Source organism: Vipera berus (genome assembly GCF_964194415.1).
Source record: "Vipera berus genome assembly, chromosome: 2".
Taxonomy (NCBI): Eukaryota; Metazoa; Chordata; class Lepidosauria; order Squamata; family Viperidae; genus Vipera; species Vipera berus.
Genome location: NC_138203.1, coordinates 171,159,254 through 171,173,841, shown reverse-complemented (window position 1 = coordinate 171,173,841; position 14,588 = coordinate 171,159,254). Strand labels below are relative to the sequence as shown.

Sequence of the window (14,588 nt, the reverse complement as noted above, 5' to 3'; positions counted from 1 at the left end):
CTTCTCACTCACTCCCCTTATTGAGGTTCATTACCTCCAATTCATTCATTTTCCTCCAGACCTGGCAAATCTTACACTGAACTGATAAAGCCTTGATGAACACAACAGATTGGGAACAGTTCTCTTATTCAAGCATGGTTCTTTTTCATGACCAGTTCTTTTAATAAGCTACAGTATGCCAAAGATCTCCTAGTGATTTACTTTCCTATTTGCTTGGAGGATTACATCTAAAGAACAACTAGGCTTATAAAAATCTAGTAAAGAGAAAAGAACAAATGCCACTCACACGGGAAGCAATGAGAAAAATCATGAGGAATTTGAAAATTCACAGTGCATCTACTTACTGTTAGAAACATGTTGCTAGAGTGATGGACTTTGGCTTTGGCAAGACAGTTATGGAGTTTTTTAAAGGGCAAGTAAGATTTTAGGATTGCAGTCATATGTTCTTTCCAGAGCAATTCTGAACAAGTTCTACAGAGGCTGTCATGGATTACAAAATGGTGTGGAAGGGATGAGGAGAGAAAATACCTTTCTGAAAGGGGAAATGTACATTCTGTCCTCTAGCCCAAATTCCTAAAATCAGAAATAATGGCATGTCTTCCACTCTAACCATGTTCTCTCTGAAGCATGTCGTATGCATTTTGATCAAGTCAACCCTCAAGTAAATCTGTAGGCGGTTATAATTTACCGTATATGGGAAGGATCACTAGGCTTAGATCAGGGGTCCCCAACCCCCAGTCCGTGGACCAGTACTAGGCCACAGCATGCCAGCAACCAGTCTGCACAAACAAGCAAAGCCCCATCTGCGAGATGCAGGCAGCACACAAAACCACACACTCTCTGGTCCGTGGAAAAACCTCTCTCCACGGAACCGGTTACTGGTGCCCAAAAGGTTGGGGACCTCTGGCTTAGATATCCATAGTGCTTGTCCCCCTCTCCCTTTGATGCTATCTCTGTGATATTTCGTTAGAGAGTTTCAACTAATTGGCTGGTCTGTTAGAAAATAAAGTACATCTGGAACCCAGACAAGTCCTGTGCTCAAGTATTTTCACTCTAGCAAGTGGAAGCTCCCATTCTGAAGCTGTGTAGCAGCCAAGGATATGATATGTGGCTTAATACCAACTTTACCCTATAACTGCATATCTGAATTACCCTTCTTGTTTTCCTGCATTCATTCATTAAGTGAAATGATATTTAAGGTGCTATCCTATAAAGTTTAGTTAGATGTGAGCCTGACTGATCTTGAGTCAACAAATTTTACTTCAACTGAAACATTGTCCTCCTAAATGTATGTTCTTAGGAGTAAGGCAACAATCCCAAATTTATTTATTCATATTATCTACCAGAACAGGTGTGACCCATTGGGTCATAATTTTAGAGATATACGGTATCCATACCGGATTTCTCAATGCTTTTAATAATGGCAGTGTTTCTAATGTACTGCTTTCACTGGAAACGTTCTTAAAAATTCAGGGAGATATTGTTGCTTTGAAAATAGCCCACATTGAACTGTATAGCACAGTCAAACATCAGGAGTTATAACCACAGGGATTTTTTTTAACATTCTGTATTAAGGGGAAGAAGGGGACGACAGAGAATGAGGTGGCTGGATGGAGTCACTGAAGCAGTAGGCGTGAGCCTAGATGGACTCCAGAAGATGGTAGAGGACAGGAAGGCGTGGAGGAACATTGTCCATAGGGTCGCGATGGGTCGGACACGACTTCGCAACTAACAACAACAACATTAATTTTTATGTCATGAATATTTTAGACAATTTGCCAAGTTTCAATTCCATGGGAGTCATGGGTTCCAGATTTTGGATGCATTCTGTAAATTGGTATCTTGATTAAAAATCGTTATCCTATGAAGCACCATTTTGCCCATTAAAGGTTATAGGAACAAGAGTTTTAGTAGTATAGATCAGAGGTCCCCAACCTTTTGGGCACCAGGGACCAGTTCCATGGAGAGAGGTTTTTCCGTGGACCAGAGTGCGCATGGTTTTGTGTGCTGCCTGCATCTCGCGGATGGGGCTTTGCTTGTTTGTGCAGACCGGTTGCTGGCATGCCACGGCCCGGTACGGGTCCACGGACTGGGGGTTGGGGACCCCTGGTATAGATAAAGCTGCCCATCACACAAAAATAACTCTCTGCAGTTTACAAAATTAAAACAAATATAATCTCACCTACCTCCCATGTCTAAACTGTTAACTTTATTGACCAACAATAGTGATATAGCTCATCCACCCCTTGACTCGAATGCCTGGGGAAACAACCAGGACTTCAATGCCTTGCAAAAGGCTAAAAGGAAGGGTATTCATTGGAATTTTGAATTTACTTCCAGTATGTAAATGTTAATATATCACACGATCAATGGAATTTACTTCTCACACAAGGCCATGCTACACAGCTCACTTAAGTTTCAAAACTCAAATCAATTTAAATGATGCTAGGAATTTTTTCATAGCATGTACATACGACCATAATGTGCATCTACGTGCTGCTACATGCATATTTATCCTGCATTCACACACAGAAATGTGCACATTATGTCATCGGCCCACTCACTAATTTGCATATTGATTTATGCACTTCCATATTGGAAGACTTATTCCAAATACAGGTGCTTCTAAACAGATGGCTCTAATGACATGTTAAAGGATTGGGGAAGGGGAGATTTTAAAAAATGAGTAACAGTTAGGAACACATGGGAAAACTACAAATATAAAAAGTACCTTTGCTCCAGCCTTAAATCCCATATGTACCAAGTAGTACACACACAAACTTTTCTTTGGAAGCCTCCTTAGTATTTGTTAATATGTGAAATGTGCCAAATTAGTTATGAAAGTTAATTTAAAAGAAATTTGTTTTAGACATCCTTGGCTAAAGTGGTATGGGAGTGTCAGACCTACCTTTCTACCCATGCCCATGAATGGGATAAACGTCTATGGAGATTCTCAGTCATCCAGGTCACAATTGTCCCAAAGGTGCTTTTTCAAAAGGCAACTAGACTTGTTGAGTTTTTTCTCCTGAAGATGTTCCTCTTCTCATCCAAGAAGATGCCTCTTGGATGAGAAGCAAAACATCTTCATGCGAAAAAACACTGAAAGTCCAGTTTCCTTTTGAAAAAACACCTTTGGGACATGAATGGGATAGTTTTCAAAGTCAATTAAGACTTTTCTAATTTCCAGCCATTTTATATAAGCTTGTGTTTTTTTTGTTGTTTTGTTTTTAAAATCTAGACAGCGCTTTATCCAGTTGGAGAAAAAATTAAGACCCTGTCCTCTCCCTTTTACCCAGGGTGAGCCAAGCCATTTACCCCAAGTCCTGCGATGGGGTTGCAGCTTTAGGCACTCGAGGCAAATACAATCGGATAAAAATATTAAGGTGGTACAGTGTATGCCTCCCAGCATACACAAAGGACAGCACAGCAGGAGGCTGATGGTGCAGATCAGCAGAGGGGCTGGACAGCTCCGGGCGATGACTGCTCACTCAGGATAAGCCTAATGACTTAAGCTGTTGACAGCCCCAGGCATGGTCAGCCTGGTGGGAAGCCAGGATCTACACCCATTGTCACCTGCACTGGCAGGAAGCCCAGGTTTGAACTGATTGGATGCCATCCACCTGGGCAGGTACAAATAGACGCCAGGCTTCCCTGTTTCCCCAGTTCGTTCTGTTCAGAATAAACTCATCTCTACCCCAGCTCTGTGTCCGTCTCTATGTGAAGCAGGCGGCTTTACAGGTGGCATCCTGGCAACCTTTTAAAACCAAAAACTTGTGCAACCATAAATGACTATCTAGCTAGCCCCTCTCGCTGGCTTCGCACAACACAGAGATCAGGTTGGCTGGACTTCTCCCAGCACCCCGTCGACGACACTAATCCAGCAAGCCGCTGCCTTGGGATTCGCCTGTTAAAGTGAAGCCAAACCGCCTCAGATCCAAGTGCGAGTTACCGACACGTGTAAAGGAAGGAAAGCGAACTAGGGGAAATCTCCGTCTAACCCAGGGGTCTTCAAACTTGGCCCTTTTATGACTTGTGGACTTCAACTCCCAGAATTCCTCAGCCAGCAAAGCTGGCTGAGGAATTCTGGGAGTTGAAGTCCACAAGTCATAAAAGGGCCAAGTTTGAAGACCCCTGGTCTAACCACCCACGGTAGAGAAGCCCTCCCTTCTGCTTGCCCGACTCGCTCACCTTCCAGATGGGGGGCCGAGAGCTCTCGGATCGTCCTCACCCAGGTCTCGGCTACGCGCCGGTTCTCTTCGGCATCCTGCGACGTCAAGACGCAAAAGGTCTTCTCGACCTTCTGCCGAGCTTCCCCGCGGTACCACCAGCCCTTCTTGAAAGGGTAGCAAACGACGGAGAAGTAGGCGGCCGCCGGCTGCGAGGCGCTCTTGCTCTGGAAAGCGTAGCAGCCCACGCAGGTGGAGAGGCTCAGCGCGCTGGCCGCGTTGCCGCTCCGGGCAGCCGACTCCAGCCGGCGCACCAGCAGCTCCGCGCCGCTTGTGAGGCTCAGGGCATAGTTCGCCTTCAGAGAAGGGACGAGGCGAAAGACGCCCGAGAGCAAAACTTCCTGGGAAACGCCCTGGCCCGAACCTCCTTCCATCGCCTCAGCCGCAAGGAGCGGAGCGGGCCACCCGGCGCGGCGCTAGGGCTCAGCCCAATGAGGCGAGCGAAACAGCGCGGCTCCGGGACTTTCTTCTCAATGAGCGGCGGAGGGCCGGCTTTTGAGATTGGCGCTTTTCTCTCGGGCGCCACCGGCAGGCCGCTCCCAGGAACGGCGGGAGGCTGGATTCATTCATGACGAACTCCCAGCGCTTCACCAGCCCGTCGTTTGTTTTTTTGTTTTGTTTGGTTTTGTTTTTTTAGCCTGCTCTCGTGCACGCAAAAGATTTCGTTTTAAAAGTTATCTTGGTGGGCCCGCGAACTGAAAAGGCCGACCAGAGTCCTCCATTGTTTGTTCAGAAGGCTCTAGTAAGTTCCGTGGGGATTAGGGCAGGTGTTTCTAGTCCTGATTGATGTTGTAAAGCAGGGGTCTTCAAACTTGGCCCTTTTATGACTTGTGGACTTCAACTCCCAGAATTCCTCAGCCAGCATGCCTGGCTGAGGAATTCTGGGAGTTGAAGTCCACAAGTCATAAAAGGGCCAAGTTTGAAGACCCCTGTTGTAAAGCTAAGTAGGGTTGGATTTGGTTTGTCCAGGGATGGGGAATTTCATAGGCCAGACCAGAAAGTAAAGGAAAAATATCCCAGAAGAAAACTGCTTAAGCCTACAGTAGTCCTCGGCTTACGACCACAATGGAGCCCCAAATTTTTATTGTTAAGTGAAACAGTTGTTAAGGGAGTTTTGCCCTATTTTACAACCTTTCTTGCCACAGTTGTTAAGTGAATCGCAGCAGATGTTACATTAGTACCACAGTTGTGAAGTGAATCTGGCTTCCCCATTGACTGTCTTGTCCAGATGTTTGCTAAAGGTAGTCACGTGACCCTAGGACATGGCAACCGTCATAAATATGAGTCAATTGCCAAACATTTGAAATTTGATCATGTGACCATGGGGATGCTGCAAAACAGTCATAAGTGTAAAAAATGGTCATAAGTCACTTTTTCAGTGCGGTTATAACTGAACAGTTACTAAATGAACTGTTGTAAGTCAAGGACTACCTGTACTTGATATTGTTGCCATAAGAATAATATAGGCATGTCTGTGAAGATTTTACTTTTACTTTTCCTCCATGCCTGTCATGTACTAAACAAAAATGTCTTCTAACTGAAGGGCTTCAAGGCCCAAGAATTTTCTCTTCTTTGCTACTCAGCAGGCAAGTAGGGTGATAACAGTGGTGCCATTGGTATAGACATCTGTTTCTAACTTTAATGACAACAGGCTGAAATATCTGCAGAACACACACCCACGTTGCAATATTTTAAAGAACATCCTGCCATACACAAAATAGATTTTACCCTAGGTTTCATTGAAAAGGTACAGGTTTAAGAGATCATGGTAATTAGTCTAGATTTTATATAAGGCTTTTCATGAAATTAGAGATGGCACCAGTGATGTAATTATTGTGAAGACGGGAGATAGATGCTGAGACTTGCAGGCAACAGGGACCATCTAACTCCCACTTGCTGCAGAGTCTTTGCCCCACAGGTTCATCCAACCTCATGCCACAAGGTTGAAATTGCATTAGGAATGACCCTTCCCCCCCCCACTGAAACCTAACAGATGTCAGTGACTCCAAAAATTACCTTGCATGGGCCATGAACAATTGTACATTGTACATCAAACATTCTACAGAACCACTGATATTTGCAAAGCAACTCCTTCCAGAAGAAAGGTAAGTATATTACCATATTCCAAAAAGAAAAAAGAGAACCCTAATAAAGTGACTTGAAACATCTTAAAAGTAAAGATATTTGTTATGTCATACCCTGCTTGGTTCCTTTTTTTAAAAAAAGAAAGAAAAGAAAGGTGAAACCTAGTTGTGGGGGTGGGGGTGGGGGTGGGGGTGGGGGTGGAAATGTCCAGATCTGTCCAAACTCTTCTACAAAATATTTTGCTATGGCATATCTTAAGCATGATACTACTAGATGCCTCCTTGTTCCTATGGTAAGTGAATAGTTATTATCACCCATTATTCATTAAACAGCTAGTAAAGGCACAAGATTTGCTGGAAAAAACACAGTAAGGCCTAAACATAGGAAAGAAATACCGTATGCCAACTAGAGTTTTAATAGCTGAACTTCTGCCTGGGAGGCTCTCTAAAACTAAAGTAATACGAGCAGGTTGCTAGAAATAGCAGCAGTCCAAATAATGCACAAAAACATGGAATTGTGCAATTTATTTCCATTCGTTGATTCCAGAAGTGTTGATGTTTTCAAATAATTATTTACCCTTCCTCTCATTTTCTTAACCCTCTATGCCCAGTAGCGTTATTTTGCTTTGATCCACTGATTCTAAAATAATTGATTACCCAACAGCTATTTCACAGCAAGTCTGGATAAGGCCTGATTGAGAGGTGATACTATATATCAGGGGTGTCAAACTGGCAGTCCACGGACTGGATGCGTCACGTGCAGGCCACAACCACCCCAGCTCCGCAAAGGCAAAAAAGTAGCGATACGTCATGTGACATGAATTTGACACCCATGCTATATATATGATTCTAATAGAAGAGAATATATATAGAGAATATATATATATATCAGGGTTGAGCCATGGAATCTTTGGTACTCTCTCAACTTGATTGGTTGATTGTAAATGTTTCATTATCCAACTAGGCTAGTCAGTATGGAGTTTGCTGCCTTTTTACAAACAATAGTTAGCCTTTTAGTGTTGATGGGAGAGAGATTTTCTCTTTAGAATTTCCTTGATTAAGGTATTCCTTTTTGCTTGATTGTTTGTCTGATGTTAATCCTTGTTTATCTGAATGTAGGCTGCTGGATTTGTTCTGGCCTTTTGGTTTCTTTCTTAGGTTTTTTTAATTGTCTCTTTGGAATGGTGTATAAATATGGTTTATCTCTATATATCTATTGATGGCTGATTTGTCTGAATGCCAAGCTTCTAGGAATTACCTAGCATTTTTGGATTTATCTTGGTTTAGGATGTTCACAGTTTTCCTCCTGAAACATCTGTTATGGGATTAAAAAAAATTCATCATGCCTTTTGACCGCTAGTTGGTGTTCATGGATGCACTCTACTAATATTCTGTCTGTTTGTCCTACATAGTGGCTGTTAAAGTCATTACACTGTATGGTTCTTTTGGTTTACTTTACATGATTTGTAAACATTTAATGTAAAACATTTAATTAGTTTTGTGCTCCAGTGATGCTGTGTGATTGCAATAATTGGTTGATTGTATCTGAGATGTTTTTGACCTATTTTTCTTCTTTCCTTGTGAATGTTATTCCTTTGAAGATGTTGGTTGTTTCAGGTGTCTTCTCTTTTTTTATGATGAAGCTATCATTTGCAAACTAAATCCATACTTTTGGATTTATGTGTAGAAATGCTATAAACACTGCACTCACACATACAACCAAAAGTATAGATCTGGTATATAAACCTGAAGACTTGGCTATTTGAACTTGCCGGCCTGGACTGAGGGACTGGGATTTTAGATCTTAAATTTTAAAAAAATTTAATTTTAGAATGTGTTTTATTGTTTAGGGCTATTGGTTTAATTTTTAATTTTTAATTTTTGTATATTATGTGTTGTTTATAGTGTTTAATTGCCCTGTACACCGCCCCGAGTCCCTTGGGAAAGGGGGGGTATATAAATCCAAATAAATAAATAAATAAACAAACACAAACAAACAAACAAACAAACACCTTTGTCATAATAAAAAAGAAAAACTCTTCCTGGATGTCGTCTTCTGCAGAGGAAATAACAACAACCTTAACCCTAACTCTAACCCTCCAAGCCATATTAAATAAATCCAAAGACCCAGTAGCCTAAGAAGAAGAAAAACAAGAGTCATCTACATCATACAGTGTAATGACTTTAACAGCCACTATGTAGGACAGATAGACAATAAGCTAGCAGAGTACATCCATGAACACTAACCAGCAATCAGAAGACACTATGAAAACTCACAATGCATGGACAGACTTAATCATAGTTTCAACTGAGAAACTGTGAACATCCTAGCCAAACTAAATCCAAAAACACTAGAGAATTCATAGAAGCTTGGCATTCAGATGAATGAGCCAACAACAGACGCATAGAGGTAAACCACATTTACACACCATTTAAGAGATAATAAAAAAGCTAAAAAAAATAAAAAGATCAGAATGTTATGCTAACATCGAATGTTATTGCTTGACAACGTGCTCACCAGCAATCAACACCCAGTTGATTAAGACCAGGATGTGATGTTACTCTCAACTTGATTTCTGATGGATGGAATCAGAAATGTTCCTTGATCCAGCTGGTTATGTTACTTTGGAATGCATTTTGAAGAGAGGATAAAGCTTGAGCTCTCCTGAGCCTTAAATCTAGGCCTGCATTCTCTTTAAAAAATCCCTGCTTGTTTTTGCTTTTCTTATTCAAATTGAATTTATGCTATTTATACCCTGAACACATTCCTCCTCTTTTAAAGAAGTCATTGCTTTTTTAACACAGGAAATTCTAATTGCTTTCATCCTTTTTTAAAAATCAAGTGTTGCCTGTTTTATTTGTACTTTTTTATGTTTATATTTTTAAACCAGTGGAATCATGCTCTCCTTTCTTGCTTGGCAGGAATTATACAGAAGTTACAAACTCTCGGTGCATAATCCCAAAGTTGGATCATCGCTCACGCTAATAGCTGGAAGATAAAGAAGGTGTGTCTCTCTATTTTGCAAAAGAAGTTTTTTTTCCTGAAATTGAGCATTGAGTGAAGCCACATAAGTGTACGTTAAAAGATTATAAGCCTTTTTGCCTATTTATATATCAAGTAAAGGTCAACAGATTATAAAATGTGTCATCCTTTAGGCCTAGGGTTAGGTTAGATTTGAGCTCTTGGGTTATCTTTGAAGTATGCCGACTGTTAGAAGTGAGGCAGAGGGCAACTGAGAATTGCCACTTATGGACTTCCTGCCAATGGAAGCTTTTTCATATCTTTTCATTGTGTGCTCAAGTCCTGACAGCAAAAGAGCAGCCCACTGGAGTGTTTTGGCCCCACACAGGACAGAGTTCCTCCAATGGCCAAGTCTTTGAGAGCAAAAGGACTGCCTGCTGGAGAGTTTCAGCCCAATACAGGTCAGGTCCCTCTGGCTGGCAGCTCTTTCACTCTATTCAATAACCCAGGAGATTGCTTAATGACCATAATCAGGAGTGCTGGGATTGCAGTTGTTTTTTTTTAACAAAGCAGTCATGTGATGTCCCACTTAATGATCCCTTCATTCAAGGACCAAAGTTTCTGGTCTCAATTGTGGTCATATGTTAAGGACTACTTGTAGTGTCCCGCTCAGAACTATTACAGATCCCCAACAAAAATTCCCTTCATACAAAATGAAATAACGCCTACCCATCTACCCTCTTCATCCATTTCAAAAATAAAGTATCTAATCTGTGTAGGTGTTTTTCAATTGCAAAATTGCCTATTGTGCTGTATTCCATATTTTTTTCAAATCATTTTGCAAACTGGGAGGTGAAATCAAATAATAGCAGGTTGGCTGTTCTGCAACCAAACCTTTTCCCAACATGGTTGCATTCTACTCTGGGCGGACACCTGGAACACACTAAAGCCCAGAGCCAGGAGGTAGAATGAAGCAAGTGTTATCACCAGTAAGCAAACAAGCCACCCACAAGCTCTGGAAAGCTGCAACATTGCACAAGAAAATAATAGCTTTGCTCTCATTACAGTTGTACTGGGGCAGAACTAGGGGAAAAAGGCCAAGCTGTCAATTTAACTGTTTTAACTATCTGAATTAATTATAGCTAATGCAAGATAACCCATTATCATTTCAGTGATGCCAGGTTCGTTACCAGTCACTGGAAAAGTTCTTAAAAATTCAGGGAGATATGCAAAGATATATCTCCCTATACAAAGTATAAACATCAGCAAGATGACCAAGAAATTTTTTTATGACATCTGATATCAGATACAGTTCCAGATTTCTTATCAGATTTCTCAGTGTCTTTAACAATGACAGACCTTCTAATGTACTAGAAACATTTTAAAAAATTCAGGGAGCTATTCAGAGATGTATCTGCCCTGAAAGTAGCCCATACTTAACTGCATAGTACAGTCAAACATCAGGAGCTGACCACAGGTAAAACTAATGGACAAAAAAGATTTAGTTTAGTATATAGATACTATCCATATATTAATCTTCAACTATTTTATTGAAATGATCAGTTCTCTGATTACCTTTGGAGATGCTGCATCCAAGGTGGGGCCACAGACTGCATTTCCAACAGTGGTTTGAATTTTAAAACTAACAAAAGTATTGACAATTATGGATACTTCTAATGCAGTCCAATGCAGCATGCATATCTAAAACTAGAAGGGGTTCATTTCTTTATATGGAAAGCTTCTTTGATCATTTTTTCCTCAGCCAATGTCGAACTACATGCTGTTGTCTTCCCAAGTAGCAGTAGGTCAACCACTCCTCATGAGTAGACCACAAGAATTGAGGCTCAGCTTATGAGTCGAGCAGCTAGGATTCAAAGGATACCAAGCTCACCATCGTTACACAGCCTTTTTTGGACCAAATGTTTGGCCAAGCTTCATTTCTTAATCTTTGCAATTATTTTTATTGCTTTGGAAATATTAAGACCTTTTAGAATGACAAGATTTTATTTCATTTACTGGGTGAGTCTCCTCCTTAGAGAAAAAAGTTTTAAATACAGTCTTAAAGACTTTGAATAATAGATTTTGAAATGACCTGCAAAAGTGTGTTTAGAGTTAGATTTTGATAAATTAAAAATGGGCTAAGGGTCTATATTATTGCCTTGCTTAATGATTCCAATCCCTGCTCTCCCTGTTGTGAGCATTAAGCAACTACACAGGTTAAGTGAAGCAGAAGGTACCTCGGGCAGGACTAGCATGGGCCCAGGCCCGCACTGCAGCACTTCCCCAGCACACAAATGGTCTTTATTCTTATATTTTTGTCCATTGTATTAATTTGTATTTTTTAGAATTGCAGTTTTCAATAAAAAAATATTATAAAAATACCTTCTTCTCTCTTAATGTTTTGGTCATTTAATCACCTTCTAACCATTTACTATTATTAAGTCCTTGTACATGTTCCTGCCCATGATGACATAACTCTGTTCTTGTTTGTAATTCACAAGTGGTGTTATCTAGTCAGAGGAAGATTCTCAGGGATGGCTAATTATGTAACTGCATTGTGAATTGGATATACAGAAAAAAACTAAGGCTTTATGGCATTCCTCAATTGAAGATCGAGGTTACTTTCACAATGGCTGATTAAATCATTTTTTAATGATTCTTACCTCTTCTGGTATTTAACCACATACACGTTCATCATGCTATTCACTTTTGGAGTAAGCATGCAAAACACATTATGCAAAGTGCAGAAAAAAATCATTTTGGAATTATTAAGAATGCTTAACTCATAGACGTTTGAACAAACTATAAGATACTTTAGCCCAAAGAAATTAAGACCTGAAAATACCTATATAAATTGAGTCACTAATGCCACCATTCTATCCTTGAAAATTACCCAAGTTTTAAGTTCTGTCACCAAGTCCATGCATGCATTCATCTCAGAACTGGCTATCTTCTCATGTTTATCCCATACGAAATATTCTCACAAGTGAGCCTTCAAAGAAATTAATGAACCAATGTATTAACATCACTCGTGAGAATGCTGATTGCTTTGAAATGACAGAAAAGATGATATTGTAGCTGCTGAAAGTCCTGGTCTATAGGACTTATATGGGATTACCATACCAATTTCTCAAGTATTTACAAAGCTTTCATGCCAGTGTTATACTGTAAATATGGGGGTTAGTTAGACTTGACAGGGTGTCACATTGATATTAGATGGTTCTATTTCCCTAGGCCTTTTCATTTTTGAGTATCTCATGGATCAGCCTGATAATGGGTCTTCAAAAAAAAACACCCTTGAAGAGACTCAATTTATTTATTTTTGCAGTGGGAGAGGGCCTTGTTTTTTATTTTACTTGTTCAGTTTGTGAGGGTATCTGGATTGATTACTAATTGCTGTATATTAATTTCTTCCTCTGTTATGAGGGTTTCAACCTTAGGAAAGCTGGAATTGTTTTTAAAAATCTGTTATTTTACCTTTCATATTCATTTGGTGTTTTAAGATTTTATTTTCATGGTTCATTTCATTTTCAATAAAAAAAATTAATACGTATCTGTAGCCCAGGATTAAACTGGAGTTCTTGGTGCTCTCTGAGCTTGGTTTATGTTTGCAGACATTTCATTACCCACCTAGCTAATGTCATCAGTGTGAGTGAGTGTGGAGTTTGTGGTGTGTTTATTTGCAGTAGCTTTGGTGGGGTTGTGGTAGTGGTTTCTTGATTAGAGGGTTATTTTTCTGCCTGATTATTTGCCTGGTGCTGATCACTGCTCATCTGAATTTACGCTGCCGAAGGAAATATATTGTCTTTTTTGTTTCCTTTCTAATTTTTTTAATTGTCTCTTTTGAACGGATATAAATGTTGTTTATCTCAATGTGTCCCTTCATTTGTCTGAATGTGAAGCTTCCAGGAATTCTCTAGGATTTTTGGATTTGGATTGGTTTTCTTTCTTTCTGTCTGCCTATCTCACCTAACTTAGTAGAGTGCATCAACAAATAGCAACTGTCAGAAGACATGATGAAAACATCTTAATCTCACCACACATGGACAGACTCAACCAGTTTGAATTTGGAAACTTAGCATCTTAGAGCAAGCCAAAAGTGAGCAATTAGAGAATGCAATTATTTAAGAAACAACTGTGTGAACCTAAAGTTATGACAGGAGCCGGGGTAGGACATAAGCTACCTGCTGATTTTTGAACTCTCCTTTTGGTTATGAGCAGTTTCAAAATCTGGCAAGAAAAACAGGAGTGAGGAAAGTCGGTGCATTTTGTATCAGCTTGGAGTTGGTATGTGCATGTGAAATAAGTACCTGAATGCTGTAAGAGATCCAAAGACAACAATCTGACCAGAGATTTTCATTCTAAAATCTAGAACAGGAAATCTTTCCGCTTCCCAGGATACGTTGCTTCTGAGCATTGACTTCAAGTTGGATTCAGTTGTACCTCCTGTGTCTTACACAAGGACAGTTTTTTCTTTTATCATGCTACATATATGCATCTAATAATCCAATTGCAAAGGTGTCAAAATTACCATTTAGGAACCATGTAGTTTGATAAAAATAATTATATATACTTTCAACATTTAATCCTCATATGACTTTGCTATATGTTTCCCAATCCTTGGTATATACTTGGGGTAACTTATATCTTTTATTATTTGTTCCTCTTGGAGAAGCAACAAAATTATTACTATAAAAAGCTAACATGATCTTGTTGAAAATACTTAGTACTAAACTTTAAACAAGCTGAACAATCATAGCTGATCATAGATGGCAAAGAAGTAATTATTTGATTATTTTAAAAAAATCAGCAAGGAATATCTTCATGTGACCAAGTTGAAAGCTATCATATTGTATTACTGTAATTAAAATGCACATTAAAATACATGGCCTTTGGAGGGCTGGGGGAGTAGGGAGTAAATTTATTTAAATTTGACAATTGGAGAACTGCAATAATGATGGAATAACTGTTTAAATTAAAAATGAGATTTAAATAATCCAAGATTAATTGTAAAACATTGCTACAATATCCCTAAATTTTTATTTTTACTGTTAGGTTTCAAAATCAGTATAAATATTCATATGAAAGTGAGCAAACAGTCATAGCTTTATTTCTAAGGACTAAAGAAAGGCATCTCTACTGCAATTTTTAAAAAATAGGGTGTTAAATTTATACCTACCCAGATGGAAATATCTAGCCAATCTGATGATCCTGTTTTAATACCTAAATGGGAATCCATCAAGAAATATCAAGGCTGTAAGTCCTGAGACATAAAAAATCAATATCAAGGAGCCAATGGGAAGCTACTTCTATTCC

The 14,588-nt window shown here is 39.6% G+C and overlaps 1 protein-coding gene across 5 annotated transcripts in view; it reads right to left on the bottom strand.

Moving 5' to 3' along the window:
- SPHK1 (sphingosine kinase 1) overlaps positions 1-13,782 on the bottom strand; it is a 50,825-nt gene extending 37,043 nt beyond the window's left edge. For 2 of the 5 annotated variants that reach the window (XM_081320963.1, XM_081320964.1), the window contains exon 1: positions 4,189-4,717. In XM_081320963.1, coding sequence (XP_081177089.1) covers positions 4,189-4,600 — 412 coding nt within the window. In that variant the 5' untranslated portion in view covers positions 4,601-4,717. Of the gene's footprint in view, positions 1-4,188; positions 4,718-10,713; positions 10,756-13,582 lie in introns of those variants that run through there. The other 3 variants (XM_081320966.1, XM_081320969.1, XM_081320965.1) reach the window with 3 other exon arrangements.
- Positions 13,783-14,588: the final 806 nt, after the last annotated feature.